Raw genomic sequence first — 16470 nt, forward strand, 5'->3', positions numbered from 1 at the left:
GGGCAGTTGGTTTGATTTCACTCTGGACATTTAGTCAGACACCAGGGCAGTTGGTTTGATTTCACTCTTGACATTTAGTCAGACACCAGGGCAGTTGGTTTGATTTCACTCTGGACATTTAGTCAGGCACCAGGGCAGTTGGTTTGATTTTCACCCTGAATTTCTTACTATTTTCGTTATTGGAGAGAATTCAGCTTAAAATGTCTTGATATTGGATGGTTTGAAATATTAACCATGATTGGTTAATCCTGCAAAACCCTGGGATAAGTTGAAGATCCAACATTCCAAAAGGATGCAAAATAACATCACACACTGGAAAGACACTAAAAATAAAGACTTCAGGGGAAGGAAAAGAGAAATAGGCAACATCCTGCATGTCACGGAGAGGATATGATAATGGATGATGGAGAAAAAGAGGAACAGATAGTTAACACAGTAAGTTATAAGGCAGTGTGAAAATCGGTACATTTTATGAGGCAGATTTATATTCTTATAATGGTAATAACATCATTTAAGTCTCCTGGAAAAAATAAAGGATTTATTATATTGGAAGCATTGTATTATCTTTCACTTTCGTCAAAACATTAATTGAAGTAAAATTACTCGAATCAGTTTAATGTTTAAGTTATTTGTTTGTAGATTGGGGACTAAATGGATGTGAAAGTTGACAAACTTATAATGGCACTACCTAAGATCATTAATTCCTTGTTAACTTCCTGTGATAAAGTTAATGTTACTTACAATTAATTTAAAGTTCTTTCCACTCTTCCAGAATTACTGTACAGTTGGGATTACTGAACTGAACTGAAATATGAAATACCAGGGATGTTATGTCATTCTGGTGCAGGATGTTGTTAAACTTTTGTGTAAATGTTTTAACTGCATTTCTAAAAGGACAAGAAGAAAATAAGAATAGAATTACTTTCTGAGCAAGATACTAAGTCTCTTCCTCAAAATTTGACTGTTCCCACTGCCACAACTCTTGCTAAAATGTTATTTAAACCAGTGTAAAATGACAAGTATTTGGCTAAGTAGTGTTTGGCAAGACTAAATCACCATCCAAGCATATTGTAATGGTCTGTTTCCGGGGAATAAAATACATGTGCAAGCAACTCCCACATATCCAGGCAGTTAAATCGAGATTAAAGTAGCAGTGACCTATTAAGAAAATCATGATCGTAAATCGTGAATCGTAGAAAATTAAATCCGTCCAACTTGGGCGGTAGGCGACACACATTTTAATTATTAGTGCTTATTATAATAGGATTGCTGAGTTTATTTTTCATTTGTATTTCAGGAAGAGTGCTTTCTTCTGCTGAAAGACAAAGGCGGTACAGAGAACGACGAGACGCTGACCCGACAAGGCGAGCAGAATATAGACGGAAAATGCGAAGTAAATATGAAGAAGATTTGAAATCTGGGAGGCGAAAGAAGGTAGCAGATATGTCTGAATCAGAAAAAATGAAATTTAGAAGTAGATGGAGATTAAACAAACAACAAAGTCGAATAAAGAAGGAAACAACAAGATAAAAACAACAAGGTGAAAACAACAAGGTGAAAACAACAAGGGAAAACCAAAACATGATCCGCATGACATATTGCAACAACCCCATGGATTTTGTCTACTGAAATAAAATATCAACTCTATTAATTATGTTCACCAATTGTGTTTAGCAATGTAGGACGGAAAAACACATAAAAAGGCATGATCCTTATATGCCCAAAGAGGACTCAGACTATCAGGAAAAACAGCAGATCATATTAGAAGTACTGACGTCGTCTAATGATCAGTGAAACTCTTTTGATGGATATATACGCGATGATCAAGTCAGATAGCTATGTATAATTTGTTTGATAGATTAATTAAGATCTTTCAACAAGTTTTCGTTTCATGGAATTCTTTGAAAATTTGTTATCTTCGTTTAGCAATTCAAAATAAAGTTACACGGATTTCATCTAGTACGGATCATGAATAAAACTTGTTTCATTAAAGTTGTCTTTTGATTTATTTCACTTGTATTTATAGATTTGGAGGATCTGAATGTTAAATACCTTTTATGCTGATGTATGTGTTTACTAATATTAATTTTACATGTATGGTCAAGTGCCTTAGATTCGTCAGGGTCCTGTTTTCGTCATGTTTATAATTTTGCTTATACATGTATATATATATCTCAAGATTTATCGCGTGATTTCATAAACGCACATTTAATCAATGAAGATTGGTCTTGCTTCAACGGGAATGTGTGCTATAATCACGTGATTTTATAAAAAACGATATAGCAATATATGCCAAAACGAAGGTATTTTCTTAAGTCTGTTCTTAATGAACCTACCATCAGTGTTTGACTGTCAATGTGCACTTATCAGCAGTATGTCAACAAAGTATCGGAAAGTCACGTGTCTGATCATGTGATTCATAGCCCAGGTTTTTGGTTATGACAAATTATTTTGGCAATTCAACTTACTCGAAAATATTGTTGCGGTTCTGTTGAAAACATAACGTTATGCTATGTAAACAGAGGTGTTCGCCACTTTCTACAACCAATAGGTATAACGACTTAAAATTGATGTAACAGCAAGAAATTTCTAGCTTAATCACGATTTCACAGGTGCCTGTTGCGCACCATTTATTTGGAATTTTGGTAATAAAAATCAATCAGCCCCTCTGACGAAAATAGGTCCCTTTTGTGTTGGCCTTCACCCACCGACCGGTGGATAGAAATCGTCCGTATCGTGACAGATAAATAATGAATTGATAGACAATAAATTAAAAGATAATAAAGAATATAAGATATTTGTGTTGATATAATTTGTACATTTTATTTCTTGCTATTTTATTGATATCCGAGAGGATTGGTTACCATGGCGAATAGTGTTCCTTCAAGGGTAATTGTACCACAGATGAAACTGAAAGAGACCTTTATGTAGGATGAAACATTATAAATGAACTTAAAGACACATCATGTAGTACACACACACACACGCACACACATACACATGCATATATATATATATAGTCTTCACATGGGATGAATATTTAACTTGTACTGCTGTATTGTTCGCGTGTAGCGTTTGTATTATTGCTATCCGGTTTACTATTGATTTGTAGGACTTGCCCTACAATGACATCTAGTGGTGACCTCTTGAACCATTTCATTCATAAACTTCCATTCATAAATTCACTATTCATTGAATAATATTCCTTTGGACCCATCAGTAGTCATGGGAAGACTGCCTTCTGATTGGTAGAATACACAGAGTGTGTATAGAATACACAGTGTTATATAATACACAGCACCATCTAGGTCAACTGTACCTTATACCAGTACTCCCTTACTGTTGCCTGCTGGTGACTCCTCTGTCCAACTTACATAATTCAAATTAGACTTACTATCTAAGGCTTATAGACCTGAGAGTTATAAAGTAAACTAATCAGATTTCTGTATGTGTACCTTAAAATAATGTTTTTAAATGACTGTTAAAAACAGATCTGAGGTAAAGGCAATATAACTTATAAGGCTGTCCTCATGTGTGCATGGTTTTACCAAAATAAGTGTATGTGCAACATTATAAGAAACAAGAGTATAGGATAAAAACTCATTTTTAATGAAGACTTTTGTTTTCTTTTTAATTTGTAAGTCTTTTATTTTGTGTAGGAAATTTAATTAAGAAAAATGTGAAACAAAAAATATGTCGTTTTTGTGATCAGTTGAATGTTCTTGAAATAATTGATATCAAAGTCTTTATAATATGGTTTATTTATTTTGATTTTGGAAATTCATTTGATTTCATTCTATTTTTCAATTTCTGCTGCGTTGTATTTGCAGTACTTTGAGTACTTTGATTACTTTGATTTATTCTTGTGAAAGAGATATCTTGTTCCATTAAACTAATAATACTGAAGGTTAACAAATACTTCATCGTTCAAATACCTGATCTTGACCATTTACCTTATGCCGCGAGTTGAGCGTTTGCTTTGTGATGAAAGCCCTGGGTTCTGTCCTTTGGTCTGATACATGTAGACGATACACGTGATTCTTGTCCTTCAGTTTAAATGGAGTGGAGTGACTGGTTTGGTCGTTGTCAGTGTCCTATGACCTGATATGGCGGACTTGATTGGTCGTTGTCAGTGTCCTATGACCTGATATTGAGGACTGGATTGGTCGTTGTCGGTGTGCATGACCTGATATGGCGGACTGGATTAGTCGTTGTCAGTGTCCTATGACCTGATATGGCGGACTGGATTGCTCGTTGTCAGTGTCCTATGACCTGATATGGCGGACTGGATTGGTCGTTGTCAGTGTCCTATGACCTGATATGGCGGACTGGATTAGTCGTTGTCAGTGTCCTATGACCTGATATGGCGGACTGGATTGCTCGTTGTCAGTGTCCTATGACCTGATATGGCGGACTGGATTGCTTGTTGTCAGTGTCCTAAGACCATGGCCGGCGCCCGGCACCATAAAACTATTCTCGGACAGATTTTTACTCAAGTGTATGATTTTACATAGACTTGAGTAAAACATCTGTCTGAGAAAGTTTTATGGTGCCGGGCCCTGATTTGGTGTTCTTTGGTAGCATGTTTCCTTGAGATTGCACTATAACACGAGTTTGATTAACACAAGGAGACAACAAGAACATGTTTGTAGGCTTCTATTGACGCCACGCTGACTTATTTTACAGGAGTAGTTGGGATGTGTCAGACATGTGGTCGTGTATACACGTCAAAGCAGGGCCTGATGGACCATATCATTAACGCGCACACACACGATTACAAGTTTACCTGTGGTCAGTGTCAGAAAGGCTTCACCTCCAGGACACTATACCAGTCACACGTACTGATGCACATGCAGGTATGTCATTATAACATGTACAGCTTCGTACCTGTAACTTAACCTGATCAAAATACCATACAGGTCGGCTATCACAACAGAAACAGCTTCATAAATAAAGTTATCCCTGCGGTACCTAATGACTTCAGTGTTACATTTCATAGGACGTTAGGCCCACTCAATCAGTCATAAGGTAACAATCTGATCTGATGCATCGCTCATCTATTTAATGTCTTTTTTTTTTTAGAAATTTTCCTCTTAGAGACATTTCGTCCTAGCATATATATATATATACTTGTAGCTATATTCCGCTGGCATTCAAGTGGTCATTAAATGTATTTAAAACGGAAATCTTTTGCAAAAAATAACATCCTTAAGACTGATTAATTGTATGACAGTTAGTGCCATGGTATACAAATGATGTCTTAATAATATTTGTTTCAGGAGAAGAGTTATGTATGTGAAATTTGCAACAAGAGATATGCACACAACAAAGACTTAAAAGCGCACATGGCGGCTAAACACCAACTTGGGGAGGGAAAGAAAAGCTTTGATTGTACACAATGTCCAGCCAAGTTTTCATACGAGTACAGTCTACGAAGGCACGTCACCACCAAACACCTGGACTTGGTCTTCAGTTGTGAAGTATGTGCTGATTCATTTCAACACAGAAGTAGCCTGACGCGACACATGAAAAAGAAACATCAGATACCAAACTGAAACAATAAAACTGTGAAGTATAAGTATTTAGTTGTATGTTATTTTATTCTTTTTGGTTTACTTGACCCAGTATCATTTATGGATAGACGTTAACGATGCACAATAGGTGTAAACTAATATCGCAATCAAAGGTGGGATACGTCTCCGACGATGAATATCACTGTACACCAAAGGTTTTAGCCTTATATCAGCATATTCATCCCGAAATACTTGCCTCAGATATAGGACTGAATGAAACCAAAACAAATAAGAAAAAATGTCAAATCCCAAATTGTTTGGGACAAATGGGATATATCATTTTGGATATTATGAAAAACGATATGAAAACAATTGGAATATTGTGAAATTTGGGTGATTCATTTGTAGTTCCTGAATCCATTGGAGTACACGCTTTCTCCTAAAGATAGATAAGATTATTTGAATTCACCATAATCACTTATGATACAACTCATGATACATCAATACACGGGCAATATTTCATTTTTTGACATGAAATTCATGGGAAGAATGTTGCCAGTGTATTTCGCTTTGAAACAGTACGATAAACCATTGTATTTTGCCAGTTGTTTGGAATGTATGGATTGGACTTGAATGGCACATCATTTAATCGCTATCTATAATTTTCTCAAAAAAGGAAAAAAACCAACAGGTCTAACAACTACTGCATCAAACTTCAACATTGTTCTCTCAAATAGTTCAGTATAATTAATTGAACATGGGAAAATATACTGTATCGCGAGAAATGTATTGGGATATGAATTGCATGGAAGCGAAACATGGTTACAATCGTATATATGTTCATATAAGGTGTCGGACATTCTGTGTACCTATTTCAACTGGCGACCGAGGTGATATTCACCATTCGTTTCTTTTGGTATATTATATCTTTGGCATACAATACGATAGAAGTAAGATAGAACTTGACGTGATGGAAAATGTACGTATATGCGTTTTAAAATTGGTTTCTTCTTTGTGACAATATACATTAAAAGGATTGGATTTCAAGGTACGCATATTTGAGTCCTTTTCATAGTATTAATTAACACCCCATTGTATACATATGTGTCAAACAAGTAATATCAACAGTTGTATTCTAGGTCAAGCTGGATCATCGTTATGATCGCATGTCTGTTTGATATCAATTTCTGAAGCAATATTTTGGGGCAAAGACATAATGCCACATGTGTGGACAAAATGGTTAAATTTGCGATAACAGGGCGGATCTCATCTAAAATTTGCCATTCATTTTGTCCTTGCTGTTGAAATAACCACTTTGACCCATGTAGATTCTATCGCTGTTGTCTTTCGTCCTTCATACAATGTAATTATTAGCTGTTAAATGTATCCAGGAATTACATAAAATCACTCGTATGTATTTCAGACACAATATAAGTTTATAAAATGTTTGACTGTAATATATTATTTTGTTGTACTAGCTACCAGTAATCAATTGCATGACCGCACAAGTCAGAACTGCTGTTGTTTCTGTTTTACACGTCATGAAGTAAAAATCATTCTTGTGTAGTTGAACGTTACTAAGTTGATTAAAGTTAGGTGTATATGTATCTGTCCTAATCTGTATAACTGGTGATTTGTAGAGTGTTAAATTTGTGTTATTTGTTAATTGTATCAAATTATTCAAAACAATGCACATTTCAGTTTAGTAAGTCAACAGGGTTTGGTTCATATTTCTGTCACCAAATATCCACATCATTACGTTTACTAGTGTCTTTAACAGGTACAAGGAGCGCTTGTTTGACCAAATTCGATTTTGCCATACAAATAGTGGTTGTCAGTTATATCATCCCTATTATCATTCCATTTGATAATAATATCCAGATAGGGGTCACATTTTGGTGACCTTTACACATTCCTTACTTACATTAGTTACACACATTTTGTCCTAGCTTATACTTGTAGCTATATTGCGCTATTTAAGAGTATAAGACTATTTCATATGTTTATATGAAGGATAGAGATATTCTACCCGAGGGTCACAACATGTTGTCAATCCCGAGGCTTGACGAGGGTTGTATAACATTTTGTTTCGACGGTAGAATATCTATCCTTCATATCAACGTATGAAAGAGTATTTTTCTCTCATACCTCGACATTTTATTGCAATTATCCTATTATAGTTATCCGCCATTTTGAAATAAATTCGAAAAAAATGTGACTGCAAATCAATTCTCTCAATAGTAATTTTGTTGACGCCGTGACGTCACCAGGCTTTATTGCATGGGTATCCATGCTATACAGCTTCAGGCAACATAAGTGTATTGCCCTGGTCCAGCCAGTATTACACGTGTAGTTATGAGAGAGAAATGACTGCATACACAAACAACTTGTTATTATTTTGTCCCCTGCAATTTACCATAAAAATGGTGGCAGCGAATATATCATGGTCATCCTTAATGGGATATTGTCTGTGCCGTATGAAACGGAGTGATAGGATCTAATTTTAATTGGAATGTAAGTTTTCAAAGTTCCTACCATAATGTGCTTAGCGAATCTCACAAGGAGTCTGTAATATATGAATTTTCCTTAAAGGGACAATTCTCACACAAATTTCCACACATAACCACGAAGCAAATTATTACATAAAATTATTGTTCTTCATTTCTTATCCAACATTATTGAACCAAGTATACAGTCCCAACAATATTGAACAATGTATCTAGTCCCAACAATATAGAACCACGTATCTAGTCCCAACAATATAGAACCACGTATCTAGTCCCAACAATATAGAACCACGTATCTAGTAGCAACAATATAGAACCACGTATCTAGTCCCAACAATATAGAACCACGTATCTAGTCCCAACAATATAGAACCACGTATCTAGTCCCAACAATATAGAACCACGTATCTAGTCCCAACAATATAGAACCACGTATCCAGTCCCAACAATATAGAACCACGTATCCAGTCCCAACAATATAGAACCACGTATCTAGTCCCAACAATATAGAACCACGTATCTGTCCCAACACTATAGAACCACGTATCCAACATATAGAACCACGTATCTAGTCCAACAATATAGAACCACGTATCTAGTCCAACAATATATCAACAATATAGAACCACGTATCTAGTCCCAACAATATAGAACCACGTATCTAGTCCCAACAATATAGAACCATGTATCCATTCGCAACAATATAGAACCACGTATCTAGTCCCAACAATATAGAACCACGTATCTATTCGCAACAATATAGAACCACGTATCTAGTCCCAACAATATAGAACCACGTATCTAGTCCCAACAATATAGAACCACGTATCTAGTCCCAACAATATAGAACCACGTATCTAGTCGCAACAATATAGAACCACGTATCTAGTCCCAACAATATAGAACCACGTATCTTGTCCCAACAATATAGAACCACGTATTTAGTCCCAACAATATAGAACCACGTATCTAGTCCCAACAATATAGAACCACGTATCCAGTGTCAACAATATAGAACCGTGTATTCAGTTCCAACAATATAACATGCAATACAGCCTCAGGCGACATGAGTGTATTGCCCTAGACCAGCCAGTATTACACGTGTAGGTATCAGAAAAAAATACATCATTCATCCATAGCGGGAGCACAATCATTTCTAACATACAATGATATTTTAGAAAGTTAGATTTGAAATAATAAAAAAAAACAAAAACAAAGATAAATAGCGCCTTGATTGGGATGAATTTCAGAAGGTTTTGTGTCTTACATGTACTTTCGAAACTAGAAATAGATTTTGAACATCAAAACAGAAAATATTAACGATGCTATGATTTAGACATTTATTTTTATAATAGGAAACTTTATTTGTTTTACCATACAATTGTCGAACAGTTCATATTCATGAAAGTAAAAACAATGGCGAGAGGCGATCAAAGCGTAGATAGACAACTGAACGGCATTTCATTGAATGTCTTGTAACATATTCTTGATACTTTGGTTTATAATTATGTCTAACTTTAACAATCAGTATTTTAAACCATTGTTATCCTGCTAGAATTATGATGAGTATGAAAATTACAAATATCATTACCTTGCACATTTCATAACCAAACATTATTATGATGATATTATTACACAGATGTGTAACGAACGGCATTTTAATGTTCACGCAGAAACGACGCTCTCAATCGGTCCTTCTAATCACCAAACATCTGACGAGGCGTCCCGACCAAAGCGGTCTAGAGTGGCCTCGGAGGAGGAGCTCGACGCCAGGTACACTACCTCAACGAAACGGAACACGCAGTGGGGAATGAAGTTGTTCCAAGGTAGGCTCGCTAATTTGTGATTCACTTTTAAGGTAGCTGTAATCATTCCATCTCTGCATATTACAGTTATCTGTCCATGCGAGTCGATATCGATGATTGCGCCATTAATTCATAAGTTGCATTTTTGAATGACGTCGATTTCACGAGAAAATACGAATCTTCGCTCGCATAGTAAAAACGTTGCAATGGGACTATTGTTTCTATTGGTGATGGAATGACGTTTAAAGATGATTGCTAATGCCATTTCAAAGGGGAAAGGGGTGATTACAAACAGTTATGTTCCATCACCACTGGAGAAGATGCTAGTCCCACGCAAACATTATCGGGAACCACGGCACGTGGTACGTGAATTAGTTCCATTGATTTATATTTACCCTGGGAGACAGATAGTTCTGTAATATGTAACTAAGCAATTGTAAAATATGAATATATTGTCAGATATAGTGAGAAACACTGGGTTACGAATAGCTCTGTAATATGTACCTAAGGAATTGTAAAATATGAATATATTGTCAGATATAGTAAGCAACACTGGGTTACGAATAGCTCTGTAATATGTAACTAAGGAATTGTAAAATATGAATATATATTGTCAGATATAGTGAGCAACACTTGGTTACGAAAAGCTATGTAATATGTACCTACGGAAATGTAAAATATGAATATATATTGTCAGATATAGTAAGCAACACTAGGTTACGAATAGCTCTATGATATGTAACTAAGGAATTGTAAAATAGGAGTATATTGTCAGATATAGTAAGCAACACTTGGTTACGAATAGCTCTATAATAAATTATTATGTAAATAAGGAATTGTAAAATATGAATATATTGTCAGATATAGTAAAAAGCACGGGGTTAAGAATATACCATTTTATCTGAAATATTGTAAGATATATTATTTACTTAGAATAATATAAAATGTTTATTTTCTAGACTGGAACAAAGAAGTGCTTGGGAGTCCCCTTGATATGGCAACTGTTACAGTCACGGACTTGGCAGAGCAACTGAGAAAGTTCTATTACGGTGTAAGACATTACAGTTGTCGCAGGCTCATTAACATTCGAGGAGCAATTAATAGACATTTAGCACACATACGTAGGACAATAGACATTGTACGAGACAAGGACTTCAAAAGTGCTAATGATGTTTTGGATGGAGTGCGAAAACAAGGGAAACAGTCCGAGTTTGACAAGGTTACTCACAAACCTTTGGATGAAGCAGATCTTATGAAAATCCTCATTTACATAGAGAACGCCGATTCCTGTCCGGTCATTCTACGTCGGTGTGTTTGGTTTCATTTGTTCATGTCCTTTGTGCCAAAAGGGTCGGACTTCCACCAACACTTGACCTCTCAGTCGTTCGCATTTCAACATGACGAGCGTGGTGAATACGTTACATTGAGACCAGATATTGTTGACGGAAATCTGGGATCAAAGAAACCGCAGAATGACAAACGGATGTATAGTTGTGCGGAATCTTCTTCATGTCCAGTGAAAATGTTGAAACTTCTGCTACAGAGGACGGACCCTAAGGCCACATATCTGTTTAACCATTACAATAGATTTGCGGCAGCGTCACCTTTAAAATCAAAAATTTGGTACAGCCTACAACCTCTGTCGAAACGGGCATTCGTAGGCTTCCTACCCGGTATATGCAAGGCAGCAAATGTCGACGAAAGCTATACTATTCATGATTTGAGGCTAACTGCAATGCAGTATGTCAAGGGAGCTGGAGTAAAAGCGAGACGTTTGAGGCAAAGTCCATTGGTTGATTCATCACTTCAAAATAATGACCATACCAGGGAGTCATATTGCAGAAAAGGCCATAGGTCGAACACACGATCTGACTTAACAGGCACCAATCAAGATGACGTCACAAATACCTCGAGGAATGACGTCACAAAAACAGCGAGCCGTGACTTCACAAGTATCAACAAACGTGCCGTCACAAGTACCAGAAATCGTGACGTTGCAAGCACCAACAAACATGACGTCACAGGTACCGCGAGTCGAAACGTCACAAGTACCAACCAAAGTAACGTTACAAGTACGGAAAACCAAGTCGTCCTAAACACAAACCAACATTACATCACAAACAACAACATGGTTGATGCTACAAGTTCCGTAAGTCGTGACGTCACAAGCTCCAGCACCAATGACCTCACCATAAAACGTGAGGTAGATACCACCAATACATTTGATGGTTTCTCTGATCATAACGCGATAGCCGCCAGAAGACCTGATGTAAACAACTCCCATATATCGGCGACACCTACTGGTAGTCATGACGCCCAAATATTCCACGGCCAGTCCATTCCAAACGCCAACCCTTCACATCATCCATTAACGCTACAGTTGGCTGTATTGCCCTCTGTGCAGACAATAAAGGCAGACCCGATGGCTGAACCCAGTGTTGTACCTACCACTCAGGTCATGATGACTCCATACATGACATTACAGCCATTCCCGGGTTCTAGCCAGGTCTTCCAGGTTAACTATCTACCGAACTCCACTTAAAACATTACCTGTGGAGAAATGATTTTGACACTGTGCATTCTAATGTCTTTATTATAATACGGATATTAAGATATCTGTGAGACAAAGTGGAAGCATTGTTGAACATTCTATGAGTAGTCTGGGGAAAAAACAAAACAATTTCAGTGTTAGAATATTTCAGTAAGAACTACGAGTAGTCTGAATGAACATTTCAATATAAGAATGTTTCATTTAGATCAAGCATAATTCCAATGTTAAATTTTAGTTAGCGTTACAAGAAGCAAGAATATCTTATTTAGATTTAGTATTGTTTGGTCAGTAACACAATTAAACCGTAGAAGGTCTTATAATATATGTATACATCTTTAATCATCTACAAAGCCGATATTGGTATGCTAATATTATGGAATTAGTAAGATGAAACTTTATATTTGTGAAAATCAGAATTCATGCTACCGTATAAACTCTTCTACCACAGGTATCAGTGTCCGCTTTGAATCGACGAAGAGAAATGTACTCTACCCATTCTATAGAGTATACAGTTTGAATATAGTAGGCCTAGACTTTCTTTCTCTCGTTCAAAGCCAAATGCAGACACGTGTGCTTCAACGGACCTGCATGATAAATGCCTGTTTAAAGTTTATTAGTGATACACATTCACCGCCGACAGAGCGTAAATGATATTCGTCATTCGAACAATAATTGGTATTTAATCGTATGTATATGTCTAATTAACACAAAAAAATAATATGAAATAATTTATTTTGCCTTTGGTGCATGCGCAATTAGTACTTCATTCCATATAGGATATAGTGGCACGGATTTTTTTTTTCGGGATGCAATTAATTATTTTTTATATTTTTAACTTGAAGTAAAATTAGAAGAGCTCAAACTTTTCAATGGTGATAATGGTTTAAATAAGTAACTTTTGTAATTGAAGAAAAATACTAAATCGCCTGCTCCTGTTTTTAATTGTGAAAAATACCATTTGTCAGTGGTGGAGCATCTTTAAAGGACAATGATTGCACTTTTATTTTCACATATTGGTGGCAATGGTATAAAAATGACAATACATTGATGAATGACTATTTGATTAGAAACTGCAGTTTATGAATTAAATCTTTATTTCCTTGTTTTTATTATCCGCTTTATCCATGTGTTTTTAACATACTGAATACAGTTGTGCAATTGCAATAGAGGTTTCATACATTTTTAAATTAAAGATTTCTGAAAATGTTTCATTCTCTGTGCTGTGTATCAAATGCGTTTGCTGAACGTTTCTACATCAGTTTTATCCTGACCTTAAAAACTCACTTAAATGTTCAATTTCACCCATTTCCTTTTCAAGTAGTATTCACAGTCAATATATCTTCACATTTATTTCATGTGAAATCACTTAAAAATGTATGTGCAGATTTTAAATGATTAAATTTGATAAAAGAATTACATAATACAGAATATTTACTTTGAAAAATCATGGAATTGCGTTTTTAGGTCATCTGACCCGAAGGGTCAGGATGACCTATTGTCATCATGCACCGTCCGTCGTCGTGCGCCGTGCGCCGTCCGCCGTCCGCCGTGCGCCGTGCGTAAACTTTTTATTCAAACGACTTCTTCTCAATAACCGGAAGGCCCAGGGTACTCATATTTGGCCTGTAGGTTGCTGGGATGGAGGGCTACCAAGTTTGTTCAAATGAATGACCTTGACCTTCATTCAAGGTCACAGGGGTCAAAAAGGCTAAAATCTTTAAACAACTTCTTCTCAAGAACCAGAAGGCCCAGGGTACTGATATTTGGCCTGTAGGATGCTGGGATGAAGGGCTACCAAGTTTGTTCAAATAAATGACCTTGACCTTCATTCAAGGTCACAGGGGTCAAATAGGCTAAAATCCTTTAAACAACTTCTTGTGAATAACTAAGAGGCCTAGAGACCTGATATTAGGCCTGTGGCATGCTGGGATGAAGGGCTACCAAGTTTGTTCAAATAAATGACCTTGACCTTCATTCAAGGTCACGAGGGTCAAAAAGGCTAAAATCTTTAAACAACTTCTTCTCAAGAACCAGAAGGCCCAGGGTACTGATATTTGGCCTGTAGGATGCTGGGATGAAGGGCTACCAAGTTTGTTCAAATAAATGACCTTGACCTTCATTCAAGGTCACAGGGGTCAAATAGGCTAAAATCCTTTAAACAACTTCTTGTGAATAACTAAGAGGCCTAGAGACCTGATATTAGGCCTGTGGCATGCTGGGATGAAGGGCTACCAAGTTTGTTCAAATAAATGACCTTGACCTTCATTCAAGGTCACGAGGGTCAAATAGGCTAAAATCTTTAAACGACTTCTTCTCAAAAACCAGAAGGCCCAGGGTACTGATATTGGGCCTGTGACATGCTTGGATGAAGGGCTACCAAGTTTGTTCAAATGAATGACCTTAACCTTCATTCAAGGTCACGGGGGTCAAAAAGGCTAAAATATTTAAATGACTTCTTCTCAAGAACCAGAAGGCCCAGGGTACTGATATTTGGCCTGTAGGATGCTGGGATGAAGGGCTACCAAGTTTGTTCAAATAAATGACCTTGACCTTCATTCAAGGTCACAGGGGTCAAATAGGCTAAAATCATTTAAACAAATTCTTGTGAATAACTAAGAGGCCTAGAGACCTGATATTAGGCCTGTGGCATGCTGGGATAAAGGGCTACCAAGTTTGTTCAAATGAATGACCTTGATCTTCATTCAAGGTCACAGGGGTCAAATAGGCTAAAATCTTTAAATGACTTCTTCTTAAGAACCAGAAGGCCCAGGGTACTGATATTGGGCATGTAGCATGCTAGGATGAAGGGCTACCAAGTTTGTTCAAATAAATGACCTTGACCTTCATTCAAGGTCACAGGGGTCAAATAGGCTAAAATCTTTTAATGACTTCTTCTCAAGAACTAGAAGGCCAAGGGTACTGATATTGGGCATGTAGCATGCTTGGATGAAGGGCTATCAAGTTTATTCAAATGAATGACCTTGATCTTCATTTAAGGTCACGGGCGGCAAATAGACTAAAATCTTTAAATGACTTCTTCTCAAGAACCAGAAGGCCCAGGGTACTGATATTGAGCATGTGGCATGCTGGTAGCATGCTGGGATGAAGGGCTACCAAGTTTGTTCAAATGAATTACCTTGACCTTCAATCAAGGTCACAGAGGTCAAATAGGCTAAAATCTTTAAACAACTATGTTGTATTGTACTAATAGTCAGATTACCGTTAAGGCCCATGGGCCTCTTGTTTGCTTATAAAACGATGTCACTATTTATAACTTAAAAATGCAAATTCAAAAGACTCTTGGTCCCGTTTTTTTTAAACAACACAACAGATATAGATAGAATGTATCCTTATCACCTCACAGATCCTCACAGCTCCAGCTGAACGTTGTCAATATATCTAAAGCCTACAACGTTGGTTTGCAGACTTTCTCCCAAAACACGCACCTCACACAACATACACGCAACACACCGCATACATGCATATATATGGGAGGCCGTCCTTACATGACCACAGCTGTTAATAGGACGTTAATAAATCAAACAAACAAACAAACAATGCAGACTTTCAATCTTTAAGTCTTCAATTTTACGACGCTTTGCGAGCGAATTAATTCATAACATCTCATGTAAAATGAACTCAAATTTAAGGTTGATATAGAAACAAATCCAACGTCAGAAGCTGTTAGATAACGCTGACAGATGCAGCGATCTTATCAGATTATCATTCAATCCTGATGCCATGTTATTATTTCCTAAGATAATATTATGACGTCACAATGACGTTCCTCTCTGTCATCGCTATAGCTGATATGACATGAGTGAATGAATATAATGATTGATGCAAAATATATTATGTGAACGAACTCGCTGGATATCAGGGGTATTCACTTAATAATTTATGTTAGATATGAGTTACAGTGTAGGATGGGAGGGGTTGACAAAAAGTTTAATATTAACAGACCATCGATATTTCGTGAGTTATTGATTATGGAAATACTGTCCCTTTATACAGAGCCCCCACCACGGCACGCTTGTAAGACTATAACAGCTTGTAAGACTATAACATAAATTAGACAACAGTAAAATACGGTT

The 16470-nt window shown here is 36.6% G+C and overlaps 1 protein-coding gene across 3 annotated transcripts in view; it reads left to right on the forward strand.

The window, feature by feature from the left end:
* LOC138306316 (uncharacterized) overlaps positions 1 to 16470 on the forward strand; it is a 49046-nt gene that overhangs the window by 28667 nt on the left and 3909 nt on the right. For 2 of the 3 annotated variants that reach the window (XM_069246750.1, XM_069246748.1), the window contains exons 4-5: positions 9694 to 9846; positions 10785 to 12487. The exons of the other annotated variant lie outside the window; for it this stretch is intronic. In XM_069246750.1, coding sequence (XP_069102851.1) covers positions 9694 to 9846; positions 10785 to 12367 — 1736 coding nt within the window. In that variant the 3' untranslated portion in view covers positions 12368 to 12487. Of the gene's footprint in view, positions 1 to 9693; positions 9847 to 10784; positions 12488 to 16470 lie in introns of those variants that run through there. 3 annotated transcript variants of the gene reach the window in all.

The sequence above is a fragment of the Argopecten irradians genome, chromosome 13 (assembly GCF_041381155.1).
Source record: "Argopecten irradians isolate NY chromosome 13, Ai_NY, whole genome shotgun sequence".
Lineage (NCBI taxonomy): Eukaryota > Metazoa > Mollusca > Bivalvia > Pectinida > Pectinidae > Argopecten > Argopecten irradians.